The 16,726-nt window shown below is 43.7% G+C and overlaps 1 protein-coding gene across 1 annotated transcript in view; it reads left to right on the top strand.

The window, feature by feature from the left end:
* NECAB2 (N-terminal EF-hand calcium binding protein 2) overlaps positions 1 to 16,726 on the top strand; it is a 1,192,488-nt gene that overhangs the window by 841,439 nt on the left and 334,323 nt on the right. The window contains exon 6 of the mRNA XM_078668986.1: positions 10,159 to 10,295. Coding sequence (XP_078525112.1) covers positions 10,159 to 10,295 — 137 coding nt within the window. The remainder of the gene's footprint in view (positions 1 to 10,158; positions 10,296 to 16,726) is intronic.

Here is a 16,726-nt window from a genome sequence, read left to right as displayed (position 1 = left end):
GAGGGACCGCAGAGCTGTACACTCAACCCCAGTGAGGGCCCGCAGAGCTGTACACCCCCCATTGAGGGACTGCAGAGCTGTACACCGCTCCCTCAGTGAGGAACCACAGAGCTGTACACCTCCCTCGCCAGTGAGGGACCGCAGAGCTGAACACCGCTCCATCAGTGAGGAACCACAAGCTGTACACCTCCCTCGCCAGTGAGGGACCGCAGAGCTGAACACCTCCCCACCACCAGTGAGGGACTGCAGAGTTATACACATCCCTCGCCAGTGAGGGACCGCAGAGCTACATCCACCTCTTGCACCCTTCACTGTTAGCATTTGAGATCAATGTTATGTCTTTGCAACCACCACAGTTTTATTGCCTTTGTCACATACAGCATATTAAAAATAACAGGAATGGGCTGCGCGTCAGAATATCGTTCGACATAAACTTTGTGTCCTAAATATAGTTTACCAAAATATTATCATCTCAAATGGTGTAGAATTTCTATTAATACCTCCAATGAGGCTATATTTCCGCGAACTATGTTTAGGACCCAATATTTATGCCAGATGAAATTCCTTCATCTATATTCTGGTGGATACATCCTTTAGGGAAATGCCACATTTTAAAATGTTATTATTATTTGACATTTTGGTGTAAAATAATTTATTAAAGCAACTCCCAGAGAAAAGAAGTGTCAAAAATTGACTGTCTTGTTTGGAACATCCCTCTTGCTCGCCTATGCTGGTTTCTTGCAAGCTGGTGGCAAGCAAGGCATGTTGCAATGCTTCCGTCTTTAGTGCTATTACTAGAGCACCTTCTATATCACACCAAAAAGTAGAAATTTAAGCCAAGAGTAGGAGAAGACTTTGGTGCGTGTGCCATGCAGCTTATCAATGGATTTGCATTGCTGCACAGACCTGTATTGTCATTACTTTGTGTGTTATGATCAGGGCCACTGGAATTATGTGGCAGGGCAGAGCCAGATAATGCGGCACGGTTGAGTAAATTATGCGGCAAGAAAAGTCAAATTATGCTGCATCATGCAACACATTTTGTGATAGTATTGCTTCCTCATTTTTTAAACTTGTTAACACTGTCTGGGAATTAGTTCCACCTCATTAGTACTAGTTTAACAAATAAATATAACAATAAGCTACAGAAAGGTGACCAGTCAACCTTTGCAGAGGGCCTTCCAATGCGCAGCAACACGAGTCACTGTGTTCTCCGTAACTTTTGAACCGCCTAAGCTAGAACCAAATTTGTTTTTAAAATCTGCAGATTATGCAGCAGATGATGGATTATGTGGCAAATCTATAATTATTTAAAAATAATTGCAGTGGCCCTGGTTATGATGTACCTATGTAATGCAAAGTAAAGAGGAATCATGAAGCGCGCTGACACCAACATAGGTGTCCTTGCGCTGGGACAGAAACACCAGAAAACAAGGAAATAAAGCAGTGAATTATTAATGAATTTAGCAAGCAGCAGACACGATTAATGAGAAGAAAGGTACGTTTTTAGTGCTTTCCTGAAGGCAACAGCTTATTAACCCCTTTGCTGCGGCGCAGGGGGGCTAAGGGGTGAGCGCGGCGCTGCGGTGCTCATGACGGAACCACGCCGTCATGAGTCACGGGCGGCGGGTGCTCATGACGGAGTGGTTCCATCAGGCCCCGCCCGCTCATTAATTCGCCTTCACAGGCGGGGAATTAATGCTGCGTGGGCGGAGCGGCAGCCGCATGACGGAACCACGTCGTCATGAGCACACGCCGCCCGTGACTCATGATGGCGTGGTTCCATCATAAGCACGTAACGGGTTAATAACATACAGGTCTTATCGAGGACAACAGACCCTGGGAACCAAATGTAAATGAGCTTCTGATGCCCTCAGTGCACAAATAGGATAATAATGAAGAAACGTTTGCTGTTAGTACCAAGGGCCAAAACAGGGGTAAGTTTGGAATACAATACAGAGGATCTTTAAAGTAACCATCTTGCTACAGGCAGCCAATGCAGGCTATTTAAGGCGAGGAATGCAGAAGAACGCTGAGGGAGCTCACGTGCAAACCTGGCAGCTGCAATCTGAATCTATTCAACAGTTGTATCAAGCAAGCTAGGGCGCCCAAGCACAGGAAATTAAGTATAGTCGCCTGAACCACCAATGGACGCACATTTTCTAATTTGTACAGTTAAAGAAACATCTGAACAGGGATGGAGCTTAATCAGTGAGATTAGGGGGGTGTAAATCGCAAATTTCCTGACTTAAAAACAGTATGCTGAATTGTAGCGGCTCACATGACTCACGGGTGGTGAATGTCAGGTTTGTGCGGATGTTCACGCGTGGGGTGGGTCTGAATTTAACAACAACAAAAGAAAGTACCTTACCGGGTCCCGCGCCTCCTCCCCTCCTGGCCAGGTCCCGCTGCTGGAATAAGATCAAGCCAAGGCAGCCTCTCTCCACTCCCTAAGCCAATCACAATGCTGCAATGGCAGCGTTGTGATTCGTGCGGACATCCCCCAGTCGGGCGCCAGTAGGGAGGCCATTTTATCTATGTAGGCTGCATGCAGCCTATATAGAGAAAATGTACAGTGTGCATGACTGGTTGTGTCGGCCCTGCGAGAAAGCAGTGGGGCGGCGTTCCTCCGCCCTAAGGGAGTAACTGCCCCTGATGATGATGTGCAAAGGATGAGATGACCAAGGCTTGGGATACCCTGTTCTCATGAGGAACAGGTTCAATACTGATTTGTGTTACATGAGCATCTGTCTAAGTTCATGATTTTACAAAAATAAAAAAGTTAACAGCTTTTAGTCAAATAAGAACGAAGAGAAAAACTAACAAATGCATAGGAGACCTGACCCTGGGCCCCCAGACCCAACTCTCGAGCCAAGAATGCATTTATTTGGGTAGTGGCACACCCCAATCACCCCTCCTACAGCTACACCCCTGCATCTGAATCAATTTAAGATCCAAGATTTCAGGCTGAAGAAACTGATGCTGTACCAATTTCCAGTTGCAGTGGCCAGAAACCCTCAGGCAGTGTTTTCTCTGACTACACGCTTGTGAGGTTTTGGATGCAAATGCATATAACCGAAACGTCTCCATAACAGCCATTCCCTCTGGAATAATCAGCCAGGAATAATCCAACAGGCCCATTCAATAGAGAAGTTCCGAACAAAACTTGAGACACAGCTTTTCTGACCCCATTGATCCATCCAAATATACCTCTTGGAGTTGGTCACGGTATCGGATGGCCCAGATCATGATCCCAAAAGCCACAACCTGACCTGGTCATATGTATGACTTGGCGACCCTGACTGAACACGGTCAGTTTAACCAAAAGTAAACATGTAGCATCATTTAAATGTAACCTCTTCAGCTTTTCATGCCAATTCCATGCTTCATTACCTAGAAGCAATTGAATTTTAAAGTCTGTGTGATACAAGTAAAATAGGCATAATCATTTGAATCTCCATTTTCCAACGGAACATTATATTTTCTGAGGACGTATTGGCAACCAGATCTATTTGGAAGGGCAGCGTGGTAGGTGCTTTTTAGTAGATGGATCGCTTTGTAGGCAATGCAGCATATTTTGAAAATGATCCTTGCCTCAATTACAACCCAATTGTGCTTTCCAGGAATAGGAAGATGCTGCCACGCTTTCAAGTTCAAGAGATGAGTCTTTCGGTTGAGTGGAGGATAGCCCTGGGAGCAGTGAGGTATGACTGAAGTACTCCCACCGGAATGGCGTAATTCTATCTCAACGGTTCAAGTGGAAAAGGAAACGCGAGCAATCTTGTACCAAGGTTCAACATTTCCAGTCTGCCTGACTGAAGCATGACTGTGGACAATACCAGGAAGCCGGTGCCTGCATGGAAACAGTAAAGGGAGCTAGGGGAATAAAGTATGTAAACACTTTTGCAACTAAGCTGAGGGCAATCCATCCATGACAGAACCTGCCCTTCTGTCACTTTGGCTTCATCCCACGGAGTTGCAGGCTAGGGGCTGCTTTCAGAGGAGGATGGCCTAACATGACGCATCCAAACCCTCACTGCACATTGTAGTAACAACCTACTTCTGTGGTGGGGATGGCTGAACATTTCAAGCAAAGGTGATTTTAGATGGGAAACAACCATTACAACGCAGACATTAGAAACGCACTACCTCTACAACGCAGCTGTTACAACGCAACTGCCTTTACATCGCATGGCATTACAACAAATGCCATTACAATGCATACCATTACAAGGCATGCCATTACAATGCATACCATTACAACGCATTAACAGGTAAGTAATGGGGATATTTTTGTTTTAGGGTGGATATGAGTTTTGGGTTACATGGGGATAGTATTTTTACCCCTACACTATCCAAAACGTACCCTACTGTTGCACTCACTGGAGTGGGAATAGTAATTTTTACCCCTATACTATCCAACACTTACCCCACTTTTGCCCCAAAAGTATTATGCGTTGTAATAGCATGCGTTGTAATGGTATGCGTTCTAATGGTAGTTTCTAAAAATCCGTTGTAATGGCATGCGTTGTAAAATCATGCGTTGTAATAGTAGTCGCGCTGTAAAAACTGCATTGTAAAGGCATGCATTGTAATTGTTTGCATTGTAACGCCATATATTCATTTTAGTCTAGAGTCTAGCAGTGAATCCATCACAGCACAATCATTTCTGCCTTACATCAGATAACGGTATAATACAGTATCAATGTTTATATAGCACAGACTGCCCTTGTTGAGGCACAGAAATGTTTTCCAGACACACCGTACACTCCGTTGATGCTCACAGCATTGTATACTTTGATATCCACAAGCATTTACGGTTGTTCTGGCTTCATATCCTATAGTTATCATGCTGTTAGTATATAAACTAGTTATCATGCACTTTGTTGTGAAATGTGTTACATATGGTAGGTCAAAACTGTCAGGCAAGTTGAATTATATGGGATACTGACCACAGTAAAGATTTGGCCATGTTTAAGGAATTACAGTTTCTTGCTGCTTATTGCACAGTTGTAATTCCATTTGCATACAATGCACCGGACAGTTAGTTATACATTGATGTTACAGAACATAAGGCAAAGGAACATTTTTAGATACTGATGATGAAAACAATTTCTACTGACATCATTCTTCTGATGCCAATGCGACATCCTCTGGTAAGGTAATTCAACCTGGGATGTATGAAACGAGACAAACATGGCATCGCGGTACTTACTGTTAAAGTGGTCCTCTCTTGCTAGATAGGGCTGATTGCCATGTGCCTCCATTTAAGATGAGAAATCTGACACTTACATAAAAACAGATTAAACTCCCTCACCTACTCTCTGGATATCCTCGAAACTGACCTTGCTAAAGATGGTCTCCAAACCTCGCGGACACACATTCTCAACCCCCATTGTGAACAGATTCACTGAGAAATCCTCAGAACACATGGATCATCTACCCCTTCTCAAAGCCAAACTCATTGAATTTACAAATGACCGCCCCCTCGGTCTCCTGAGGTCTAAGTCACAGTAAAGTCTGACAGTTGGAGAAAAGATTGCTACACCTTGAAACCGCAGAATACCTCAACTGACTTAAATTCCAAATGGAAGCTCACAAATTATCATTTTCAAACCAAATCTGAATACTTTGTCAGAGAAATTCATGCTTCACCAAGCAACTCTATAACCCTCTCTTTAGTCATAGGCATTGCACAAATGATGTACTGTTCTCTAACCTCTTATCAATTTTTAATTATTATTTTCATTGGCAAAAGAAATAAGATTTCAAATCTATCACTAAACAAATTCAAAGTTTATGATTTCCATGAATCGAAATAAAAAGGTGTCAATCTAATAGTTAGTAGAAAAGACACTTTTTAAATGAAGATAGCTCCAGACCTCAACTTCTTGCAGCATTTTATTGTTTTTCCAATTTGGTTTACATATAAGACACAGATACTTCATTGATTTTCATGAAAATATATATTGCCTAGCTTGAAATAGGTTTGCCCCACGTCACTGCTTTCCATACACATAAAAAGTTAAACATTTTGTGTTTTGTTCCTTTGCAAATAACTTTTCATCTTGAACTAATGGTGACCTCTTCCTCATATGTAACACATTAAATACGTAAGATTATATTTAAATTAAAATCTAACACTAATGTCTGGTGTATATGCTGCAAATTGGCGGTTATTTTTAATTGTAATACCTAGCTTGGTTAAGATATATCTATTGTGATGTTGTTTATCATGAGGGACGCTTAAGCCCTATTTTCTCAAAAAGATCTTTGAACCTTTCAATAGAAAGTTCAGACTTTCTATTTTAGCCGGATGGAAAGGTCTTCCCTATCACTTCAAATCTAGAATAAACCCATCAAAGACTACTGATGGTGAGATGCACTAGGTCACAGAAAGGGTTAGGCTAAGGGCACATTTTAATAGGATTAGGCTTCACCTATAATGACAGCCCAAGCTTACCTCATCAAGCAATTTCTTCCTTGGCAATACACAGCGCGAAATGTATGTTACTTGGAACCAGGTTATCTACTTTATTTTCAAAACGGAGTCTCAGATACTGAAGGAGGTATTTGATGCAAAAAATAAAGCTTCAAAAACAGATCAAATGGCCTTTAACATATATTATTATTTTTCATAAAAAATCTATGACTAATCTAGTCACTTCATTTCAAAATACATTGTTTCTAATCCAAATCAAGGGCAATTAAAAAATGTCACTCTTTTACACAAAAAGTCTCCCGCTTTAGTATTTTCAATTGTACAATAGCGTGCTTTTTAGGTCTCGCCTGTCGATGCGCATGCGCATCGAGCTTGCGAGCCTATTGCGGCTTAACCACTCTTTAACTAACAAGCAAGGAATCGTGGCGATTCCTTGCAGTGCCCGTGACTTTTAAGCTCAATGCGCATGTGCATTGAGCTTAAAAGCGCGTGCACATCAGTTCCCTCAGCCGCAATCGCCGTCTGTTCCCTCAGCCGCATTCCTCCGACACCTTTTGAAGTGAAGCTTAGCTTCACTTCAAAGGCCCCGGCTTCTTCACACCCACATGCCGCTCTCCCCGCTCCGCCCCCTCCCCTGCCCGCCGTGTGCATTTCTCCTACACCCCCTCCCCACAGCAATGCCCTCCCCTTATCTGCCTTTCCCTCCGTCTTTTTTTTTTTTACCCGCTCCGCCCCCTCCCCTGCCCGCCGTGTCGCATTTCTTTTCTCCTCTTTGCGCCCCCCCCCCACCAGGCTCTCCCGCCCCCATCTGGCTTCCCTCCGCGCAGCCACCTGCCTGCCACACTTCTCCCCTCGTTCGCATTCCCGACCCCCCCCCCCTTTCCCCTCTCCCCCCCCTACGGCTTTCCTTGTTTCGTTTTAAGCTTTCTCCTCTTCTTTGGGTACAGCTGCTTGGACGTCGCGCTTTATTGGCCGCTTCATATTTACAAAAAGCTCTCACTGTACACGCCCGCTCCCCATCCTTGGCTACAGCTGCTTTGGATATTGCACATTATTAAACGCTTTTTATATTTACAAAAAGGGCATGCTGCGACATCTCGCTCTAACTTAAAATATGGTGGCCGCAACTCTTGTGTGGCCGCTTTATATTTACCAAAAAGCACTTGCCTGGACGTCGCACTATAACTTTAACTATTTTGTTTTTATTTTCAATGCGACACAACATGCTTTAGATTTAACATTTCAGCTGCGCACCTTACTTTTGTGCTGCGCGGCTCACCTAAATCCACTTTTAAAATATTCGTAATTCTTTTCAACAGCGCACCTTGCCTTGCTTTAACTTTAACTATGGTACACTTTAACTATGGTACCCATGCGTCTATTGTCAGCAGCTCACCGGCCCTTTACGATGCATGCTGTCCTCAAGGCCTGCTCCTCCAATTGGCCACTGCCTGGGCTTTTAAATTCTGACTTACGTCCTGCTGCAGAGACCACCCACAGCATATACCTCTTCGGCTTTTCAGCATTTTCAAAACCAAGAGCTTTAACTTTCCCAAATGCGACACCTATGCTTGTATTTGTAGTGACTGATCCAACACAGATCGGTAACCAAAATTAAACAAGTATTTGCAATGAAATAGGTCTGCATTAGTGAAATTTCAACATGGCGGGCGCCTGCCTTCACTTTCTATTTTTTAATTTGTATAGCATTGACGGCACCCCGCGCTTTAGCTTTAAGCATATAAAGTTAAAACGCGGCACACCGCAAAGGCTACAAAACCACTCAAAAAACGCTTGTTCTTGTGTAAGTCTTTCCTCCTGCACTCTCTGTTGTTCTGTCACCCACCGGCTTCACCCTGATTCCTCTCTCTTGCGCTTGCCATGTGCTCTATCCACGGCTTCCACCACCGGCGCCCTTTGTGCAACTTATCACCTTGTTGCTTCCACATACTCTCCACCTCCCCCCTTTGTTGCTTCGTTCTCTCGCCCCCCCCCATCACGTTCGCCCTCAGAATCACCCATCCACTTTAAAAATGAAATAAAACCACTTTCATATGTTTTCTTCTATTTTTAGTCACTGATCCGACACGGATCGGTAACCAAAATGTAACAAGTATTTGTAATGCAATTGGTCTTGCATTAGTGTAACTTTGAGCTATTGCCATTGCCAATGCTAATGTTTTTTTGTTTTGCTTTTTACGACACTGCGTAATTCTATTTCCATGTTAGGTCTCAAGGAAAGGGTGCAGTACCACAGGCTGTTACTAGGTGTCCCTGTAGAGTTGTGAAGTACTGCACCCTTAATGCAAATATAAACAGATACATTTATTAGCAGTGACATTTTTGTTAGCTTGTGTTTTGAAAATGCACAATTGTTTTTATTTAACTTTATTTCACAAACAAAAATAAATAAACAACAATTTTGCATTTTCAAAACGCCACTCACCCACGCAACGCCACTCACCCACGCAACGCCACTCACCCACGCAACGCCACACCACTCACACACGCAACGCCACTCAAACACGCAACGCCACTCACACGCAACGCCACTCACCCACGCAACGCCACTCACCCACGCAACGCCACTCACCCATGCAACGCCACTCACCCACGCAACGCCACTCACACGCAACGCCACGCCACTCACACGCAACGCCACGCCACTCACACACGCAACGCCACTCACACACGCAATGCCACTCACACACGCAATGCCACTCACCCACGCAACGCCACTCACCCACGCAACGCCACTCACACGCAACGCCACTCACACGCAACGCCACGCCACTCACACACGCAACGCCACTCAAACACGCAACTCCACTCACACACGCAACGCCACTCACCCACGCAACGCCACTCACCCACGCAACGCCACTCACCCACGCAACGCCACTCACCCAATGCCACTCACACGCAATGCCACTCACACGCAACGCCACGCCACTCACACACGCAACGCCACTCAAACACGCAACGCCACTCACACACGCAACGCCACTCACCCACGCAACGCCACTCACCCACGCAACCCCACTCACCCACGCAACCCCACTCACCCACGCAACGCCACTCACACACGCAACGCCACTCACACACGCAACGCCACTCACACACGCAACACCACTCGCCCACACAACCCCACTCGCCCACGCAACCCCACTCGCCCACGCAACCCCACTCGCCCACGCAACCCCACTCGCCCACGCAACGCCACTCGCCCACGCAACGCCACTCACACACGCAACGCCACTCACACACGCAACGCCACTCACACACGCAACGCCACTCATCATATTGTGCTGCAAAACTAAATACTTATAAGGTCCCACAAGCGAGACCTATTGGCAATGCCAATGCTTGTTGTAATTGTTCTGGTTGTTTGACCATATTATTTAACTCATTACAAACAGTCATTGGGTTAACGCCCCTCATATAGAAATTTGTGCATAACTGGTATGGGACAGATTGAACAACAATCTGTCAAAAGAAATGATGATTGTTGCAAAGTGTAAAAGTAAAACCCGCTCTTAAAGAGTTTGTATTGCTTTTTAACTAGTTTAACATTGGTGTATCCCTCCTTGCAATACAGCATGATAAAGATTCAAGAATCACTAATACAATATGTCAAAACATCTTTCATATCTTACAATGTCCAAAGAATGTTCTGTTTATTTGACATCTCATCGGAAACTTTCCTTCCTGATCAGGTGTATGAAAGAGGTACCAACGTGGACCAGTTTGTAACCCGATTCTTGTTGAAGGAGACAGCCAACCAGATTCAATCACTTCTGAGCTCTGTTGAGAGTGCGGTAGATGCCATTGATGAACAAACCAATCAGATCAGGTATGTGATTTCTTCATGACCCTTGTTTGTTGACTTAGGGAAAAAAAGCTTAGCAAATTGACAGTGTCTCCTCGGATTTGCAGACACTAGGGGATAAACATATGTGTACATTATTATTTATTTATTCTGTTACAATTAGCATGTGAATGCCACTCACGTGTCAATCACCTGTCAGGGGAGAACCAAGAGCCTTAAGGGCATTCTTAACCCCAGCTTAAACCTTTGCTGAAGAGGTTGGAAACAGGAATAATAGGTAATTTAGAGAAGCTTTAGAGCTTGAGACAAACCGAGACATTTTAAGGCATGGGCAAAGTGGGCAATTGCCCAGTGCCCCCATCTTCCAAGGGCCCCACTGGGAAAGTGAACTTCCTCTCTGTCTCACTTCTGTATATATCTGTATGTAAACTTTACTCCTCTCTGCCTACCTCTACTCTTTCCCTTTTTGCCCATGATCATCTTAAGCATTTTTGAGTTCCTAGACATGGCATATTTCTTATTGTTTTTATAAACATTTTGTATTAGTTTTAACTTATTGGCAATAGGAATAGTAGCATTTTCATCCTTAAGCAGGCTAGGCAAATTTCACCTGTTTTTGAGTGACCCCATTTTGCTTGACGTCACAAGGACATGAATTAGAAGAAAATGGGTAATAAAATCCAAAGTTGTTCCTAACAGGGGTCCTCAAAATCTGCCTTGCCTAGGGCCCCAAACATTCTCAAGATAAGTCTCAAGGCAGTGGTTTTGCTAACCTGAGATATGGAGCAATTAATGTATTCAGGAAGGTAGAAATCTTCATTGATGAGCTACTGAATTCTCCTTGGATGTTTAACGTGAGAAAAGCCTCATCTTGCCCCGAGAGCAAGTAGATGTCATCGCCTAATTGCTGTTCAGCACCAGGACCTTCCCAAGTTCTCCAAAGAATGCAAAACATGTCAGTCCTGCGCTTTGAATCAATGAATAATTCCTGGTTCAATTTCCAGGTAGTCACCAGACATATTGCTAATGCATTTTCGAAACTAGACAGAGCAGGGACAGTACTATTGTTAAACCTATATCAGTCTCAATAGGAAAAGCAACGCCAATAATGTGTCAACTGATGGCCCCGCTGCGATGTGTGTTGATGTGTTCATTGCGATTCTGATGCTCTGAAGCTCTTTGGTGAATTGTTCTTTGAACAATGGTTATCCATGGGTATGTAGAACTGCATTTGATTTGAGTAAACCTGATGTAGCCTGTTTGTCTTTTTTAATTTTAGTTGGAAGAATTTTAGTCATGTCTTCTGAAATTTACATTTAATATTATGATTTCTGGTCTTTGTGACTTCATGGACGTCTGTCTCCTTCCTCATTTATGGTGTTTCTCTATCTCATCTCTCCTATTACACTTGTACTCTTTTGTGTAACTGCTGTTGTAATCTGGTACTTACTTTAGAAAATCAATAAAAGTTACACAGGAAAATAACAGAGAAGGAAAACAAGCTACACATCAAATTCTGATCAAGCCAGATAGGAAGGTATTCATTGGTGTTATTTATGTTTCATGGAAAACCCAGGCAAGAAGTTCAGGACATTGCTGTCATTGTGTGTAGAGTTGGCAGGCAGTACTAGAGAGTCATCGAAATGTCCCATTATGACAACATATTTTCTCAAAACAATTTTTTATAATCATCACCTATCAACCTATTTAACAGTTTAAGACTTACAATTATGATTAGTTAGAAAATTACATCAAATACTATTTAACCATCTCTAAAAGTGTTAAAATATCCAAAGCATGGGGGACTTTGAGAATTATTTCTATCTACCACCATTCCCTCTCCCCTTTGACACCTGCAGGTCTTGAGTGATAAAAACAATACTGATTGCCTATTACAGAGTGCCTCAGTACCCCTCAATTTTCTTTCCCTCAAAACACAACACTTTTGTCAGCATGACACTTGTCTACGTTCCCCAGAGGCATAGTAAATGCCCATTTGCTAAAGCCTCCCACCTTCACTCCCTCCAAACCCCACATGGTCAATTCAGCCCCTCCAACACCCCACCAACCCTTCCACTTGGGCCCGCCCTGCAGTTTGAAGTTGTAGATCCTTTGTGGTACAACCTTGAAATAGAGCGTGGACGCTACGGTTCCCACAAAGTTAAAGATACCGTCTATAGCTCTTGCTATCCAAAAATGTGTCCAATAAAAAAACACGTCTGAGAGAAAAATCTAATTTTCTTTGACCTCGTTCCACATGAGAGGGATTTAGGTACGTTCCTTGAAGCAGACGTTCAAATAACACGATCTCTGAATTCCCGCCCATAGCTGTGGGCCAATAATGAGCAGAACTATGGCTCGTGACTTTCATGTCCCCAATGCTCTTTCTTACAATCAGCAAAAACTGCGTACCACCCAATCTGCTGCGGTATTTTTTAGGTCTCGCCTACGCAGCACGCATGCGCTAAGTAGGAAACATTTAGTCATCGTTCAGCTCTTTTTCAAAACACATACTCTTGCTTGTGGCGGCATACGCCTTGCGGGAGTGCGTAGCGGCGTGCCACAAGCACGAGTACCTGCTTTGAAAAACAGCAGACTGCTCTCCTCAGTGCGCGCGCACCACTCGCGGGCTCACCTCCTGCTCCCCCTCTCAGGCTTTTCTATAGGAGGCTGTTGATGTTGTCCTTTGGTGTGTTGAAAGCCAAGATGTTTAAATTGTTTAACGCAGTTTTAGTGTACGCGCAATCCTACCCTTCATGCTTGTAGCACACAGCTCATCAAGCAGAGCTGTGATTTCTGCAGACCTGCTTAGCCCTGCCACGGCACTACTTTAGTCAGGTGATCTCACATATGCCATGTTGAGTTCTATCATCCAGTCACTTTGTAGACAATTGCCACCATTGATTCTATTGAGCATTTATGGTTTCATTGCGGGTTACAGGATTGTGCAGAAAGGAAGCCAGTTGATGCTTCTGGAGTTTTTGATTCCCAGTGTGCACCATAACTTTACAAACACTATGAATAAAGTGTGGTGAAAACTAGGAAACACTGCAGTGAAAGTCTTTCTTTCTCGTAAACGGCACTTAAAATGAACTCGGAGGTAACGGCAGCACATCAAAGCAGAGTGAGCTGGGACACTCTTAGCGGCATCTTTGCGCCCCACAAACCTCGTTCAGAAGCAGCTGTGTTACGCTGAATCTAAAATTGCACACACAATACTTGCATTGGTGCATTTGCTGTAATCTCGCTTTGTTGGTGACTTTTCTAGTGGAATGCTCTGACTATGCAGCAGAATTATTTATTGTACATCCTTTCCAGCTAGTATTTACTCGTAATGATGGCCGTCAAACGTGTTTCCTTTGATTCCACCTGGTCGCTTTATAACACAATGAGTCGCTTGCGTTGCTATCTGTCCCTCTTTCACTTGCATGCACACTACAATCTCTCTCCTTTTCCTTGCTCTGTTGGCGTTTCCTTCTTGTCCTCTAGATATATTATCAATTTCTTATCTAAATATGACTTGCCTGCGTCTTGTGCAGCCTTTCTAATATTCTTTTCCTGCCCCAGCCTTTAATTGAAGATAATCCTTTTTTTTTGGTCCTCATTTTCCACCATGGTTACAAGTGTTAGGTCAAGAAGAAGCGGCTTGCTGTCACAGCTACTGACTGGCAGGGTTGTATTAGTTACGATTCCATCTCCCTTCAGCAAGAAAACGCATTCTTCCCAAGACCCACATCTCCAGCAACCAAATAAATGTGGGTGTTGCTGCCAACATACTTGGAAATCTAACCAGAGCACCGGTAAGGGAGAAAAATAAAATCACAGCAGCGTAATCATTGGACCAGGGGGAAAAAAAACACCAAAAAAAACCGGACACATTAGTGGTCCCATTTCAACAGATGCCATAAAGATCTTTTGTCTCGGTTCCCAACCCTAAGCAAGTCAAGCTTTGATACTTGCAGAACCGAAGCTCGCCAGTCCGTAAGGGAAGGTGGTAGTGGGTCCTTCCATCTTTTACGTATTTCCCTTCTAGCCAATAAAATTGAGTAGAAAAGCAGATTTCTGACTGGGCTCCTAACTCCATCCATTACTCCAAGAATTACTAGAGGGAGATCAATCGAAATTTGAAAACCCAGAGATGACGTAGTAGGTTACTGATAGTGTCCCAAAATGCTGTCACGAGAGGACATTCAAAGAACATATGAGTATCAGAGGCAGCTATTATGCCACATCTGGCACATGCCACTGTGGTCCCTTGTACGAATTTTGACAATCTCTGTGGGGAGTAATATGCTCTATGGAGAGTAAAAAGGTGGCTCCTTCTCAACCAGGCAGGCTTTACAATATCCCACAGAACCTTGAATGATGTACACCATAGATCTTGCAAGTTATCACGAACAAGTAAGGGAGCCCACAGCAGATCAGGTAGAAGAAATTCACCGTTAGATTCTTCTTGGATCGTGTTGTACCATAAAGATATCTCCTTTTTGCCAGGTGGATTATCAAGTAGAAGAGACTCCAGCCGGCTGCCACCACCTACTGGAGCTCTACTCCGGGGAGCAGCTTGTGAGACATAAGAGTGTGCCCAACTAGAGATCTGAATATATTTAAATTTAGAAAGATTTGGCTCAATTCTCTCCTTTAGAACTTCCCATGGTACCAAACACCCCTCAACAAATAGATCTCCCCAAACCTCCAACCCTGCCTCCCTCAAGGGAACCGACAAGCTATCTTCCAACCGCCCAGGATTCCATGGTGCCCCCCACAAAGGGGCTCTACTAGAAAAATATCCCAACTTTATTGAGCTCCTCACCTTAACCCATGTTTTTGCCATCCCCTGCAAAATCTTTAGCTTAATTTTCTTTAAAAACGTAGGATCTCCAAATTTAAACAAAAAACCAGAGTGCGCTACCTCCTCACCTTCGAGTAAAACTAAAAACATACTCCCTATACCAGACTCTGTAGGCATCTTTAACAACATACGAGCGTGGAAAAGTTGGAACGCCCATGCATAGATTTGTAAATCTGGGGCTGCTAGACCTCCTTTCTCCCTTTGGCGCCTACGTTTTTTCCATGTGACCCTTTGGATATGTTTATCCCCGATAGAAGAAGAGATCTCGCCCTGTAATTTGGCTATAGGTTGCGGGTCAAAAAAGAGTGGAATGGTATTAAATAAAAAAGAAACTTTAGGCAAAATAATCATCTTAATTAAATTAACTCTAGATATATTATCAATTTCTTATCTAAATATGACTTGCCTGCGTCTTGTGCAGCCTTTCTAATATTCTTCTCCTGCCCCAGCCTTTAATTGAAGATAATCCTTAACCACTAAAAAGCTGAGCCTCTCATGTTTGGCGCTAAGACCCTCTCGTTACAGGGTCTAAATCAATGTAGAAGTTACCAGTGCTACAGCGGGTTCACGCTAGGGGTCAGGTTGTACGGGCACTGCACCAGGGGAGACTCTGCAGCCGCTGCATTGGCAAGAGACGTAGAGATCCGACGCTCTCCGTGTTTTGTGGCCGGGGAGATGGCAAGAGAGGCCAGGCTGTGACGATCTTCTGAATCTCATCCACGGACTCATGGACTTTGCCAATGAATGCGTAAATTGTTAGTCACGATGAAAAATCCCTGGGGGCCATGTTTCTGATGTCTGAAATGAAGCCAATAAACAAAGATATCCTTCTTAATTACTAAATCTAAATTCAGCATTGTTTCACATTATGTGATCCTGGGCAGAGCGCTTCATAGTCATGTGCATCTGTGCTTTCAGTCACCAAAACCTGGGAGCATTTGACACAGGTTACACAAAGTATATCCGACTAGATGACTCAGTGAGCTGAAAGCTTTCTGCTGAAACGTGGTGATCTGCAAATCAAAAGTATGCATGCAGACTTTCATCCTTCCAAGGTAGGCAAAATGTGTACCATTATGTAGGGTAACAGCAGCAACTTTTATTTATAGTACTTCAAAACTTCTGAAGGTTGGAGGTGAAGTCCCTTAAATAGCACATAAAAACAGTATTAAGCACTATTCATAAATTGAGCATTTATATAAAGATTAGACATATAGATTGCTGGTGGTCCTGGAGCTAGTTAGTTGAGAACTATAGCATTAAGTTCTGGGCCAGTGTGTTGCACGGAGTTTACATTTATTGCTGCATTAATTGTAAGTCTGTGAGATTGCTTCCAAGTTTAGAACCTGTATGGAGGCAGTCTCCAAATGGATGACGTGTAATTTTTTAAAATTAAACGGCGAAAAAAACGAAGTTATGGTCTTCGGAGGGAGCCAAGATCTCTGGTCGAAGGAGTGGTGGCCCACGTCCCTTGGAGATTGCCCAACTCCTACTCCTATTGCTAAGAATCTTGGAGTACAAATTGATCCTACCCTCTCTTTCGACCCCCAGGTAAATAGGACAGTGTCAACTTGCTGTGGCACCATCAGAATTTTAAAGAAAA

This window comes from Lissotriton helveticus, chromosome 12 (assembly GCF_964261635.1).
Source record: "Lissotriton helveticus chromosome 12, aLisHel1.1, whole genome shotgun sequence".
In the NCBI taxonomy this organism is placed as follows: domain Eukaryota; kingdom Metazoa; phylum Chordata; class Amphibia; order Caudata; family Salamandridae; genus Lissotriton; species Lissotriton helveticus.
This window is presented reverse-complemented; position numbering and strand designations above follow the sequence as displayed.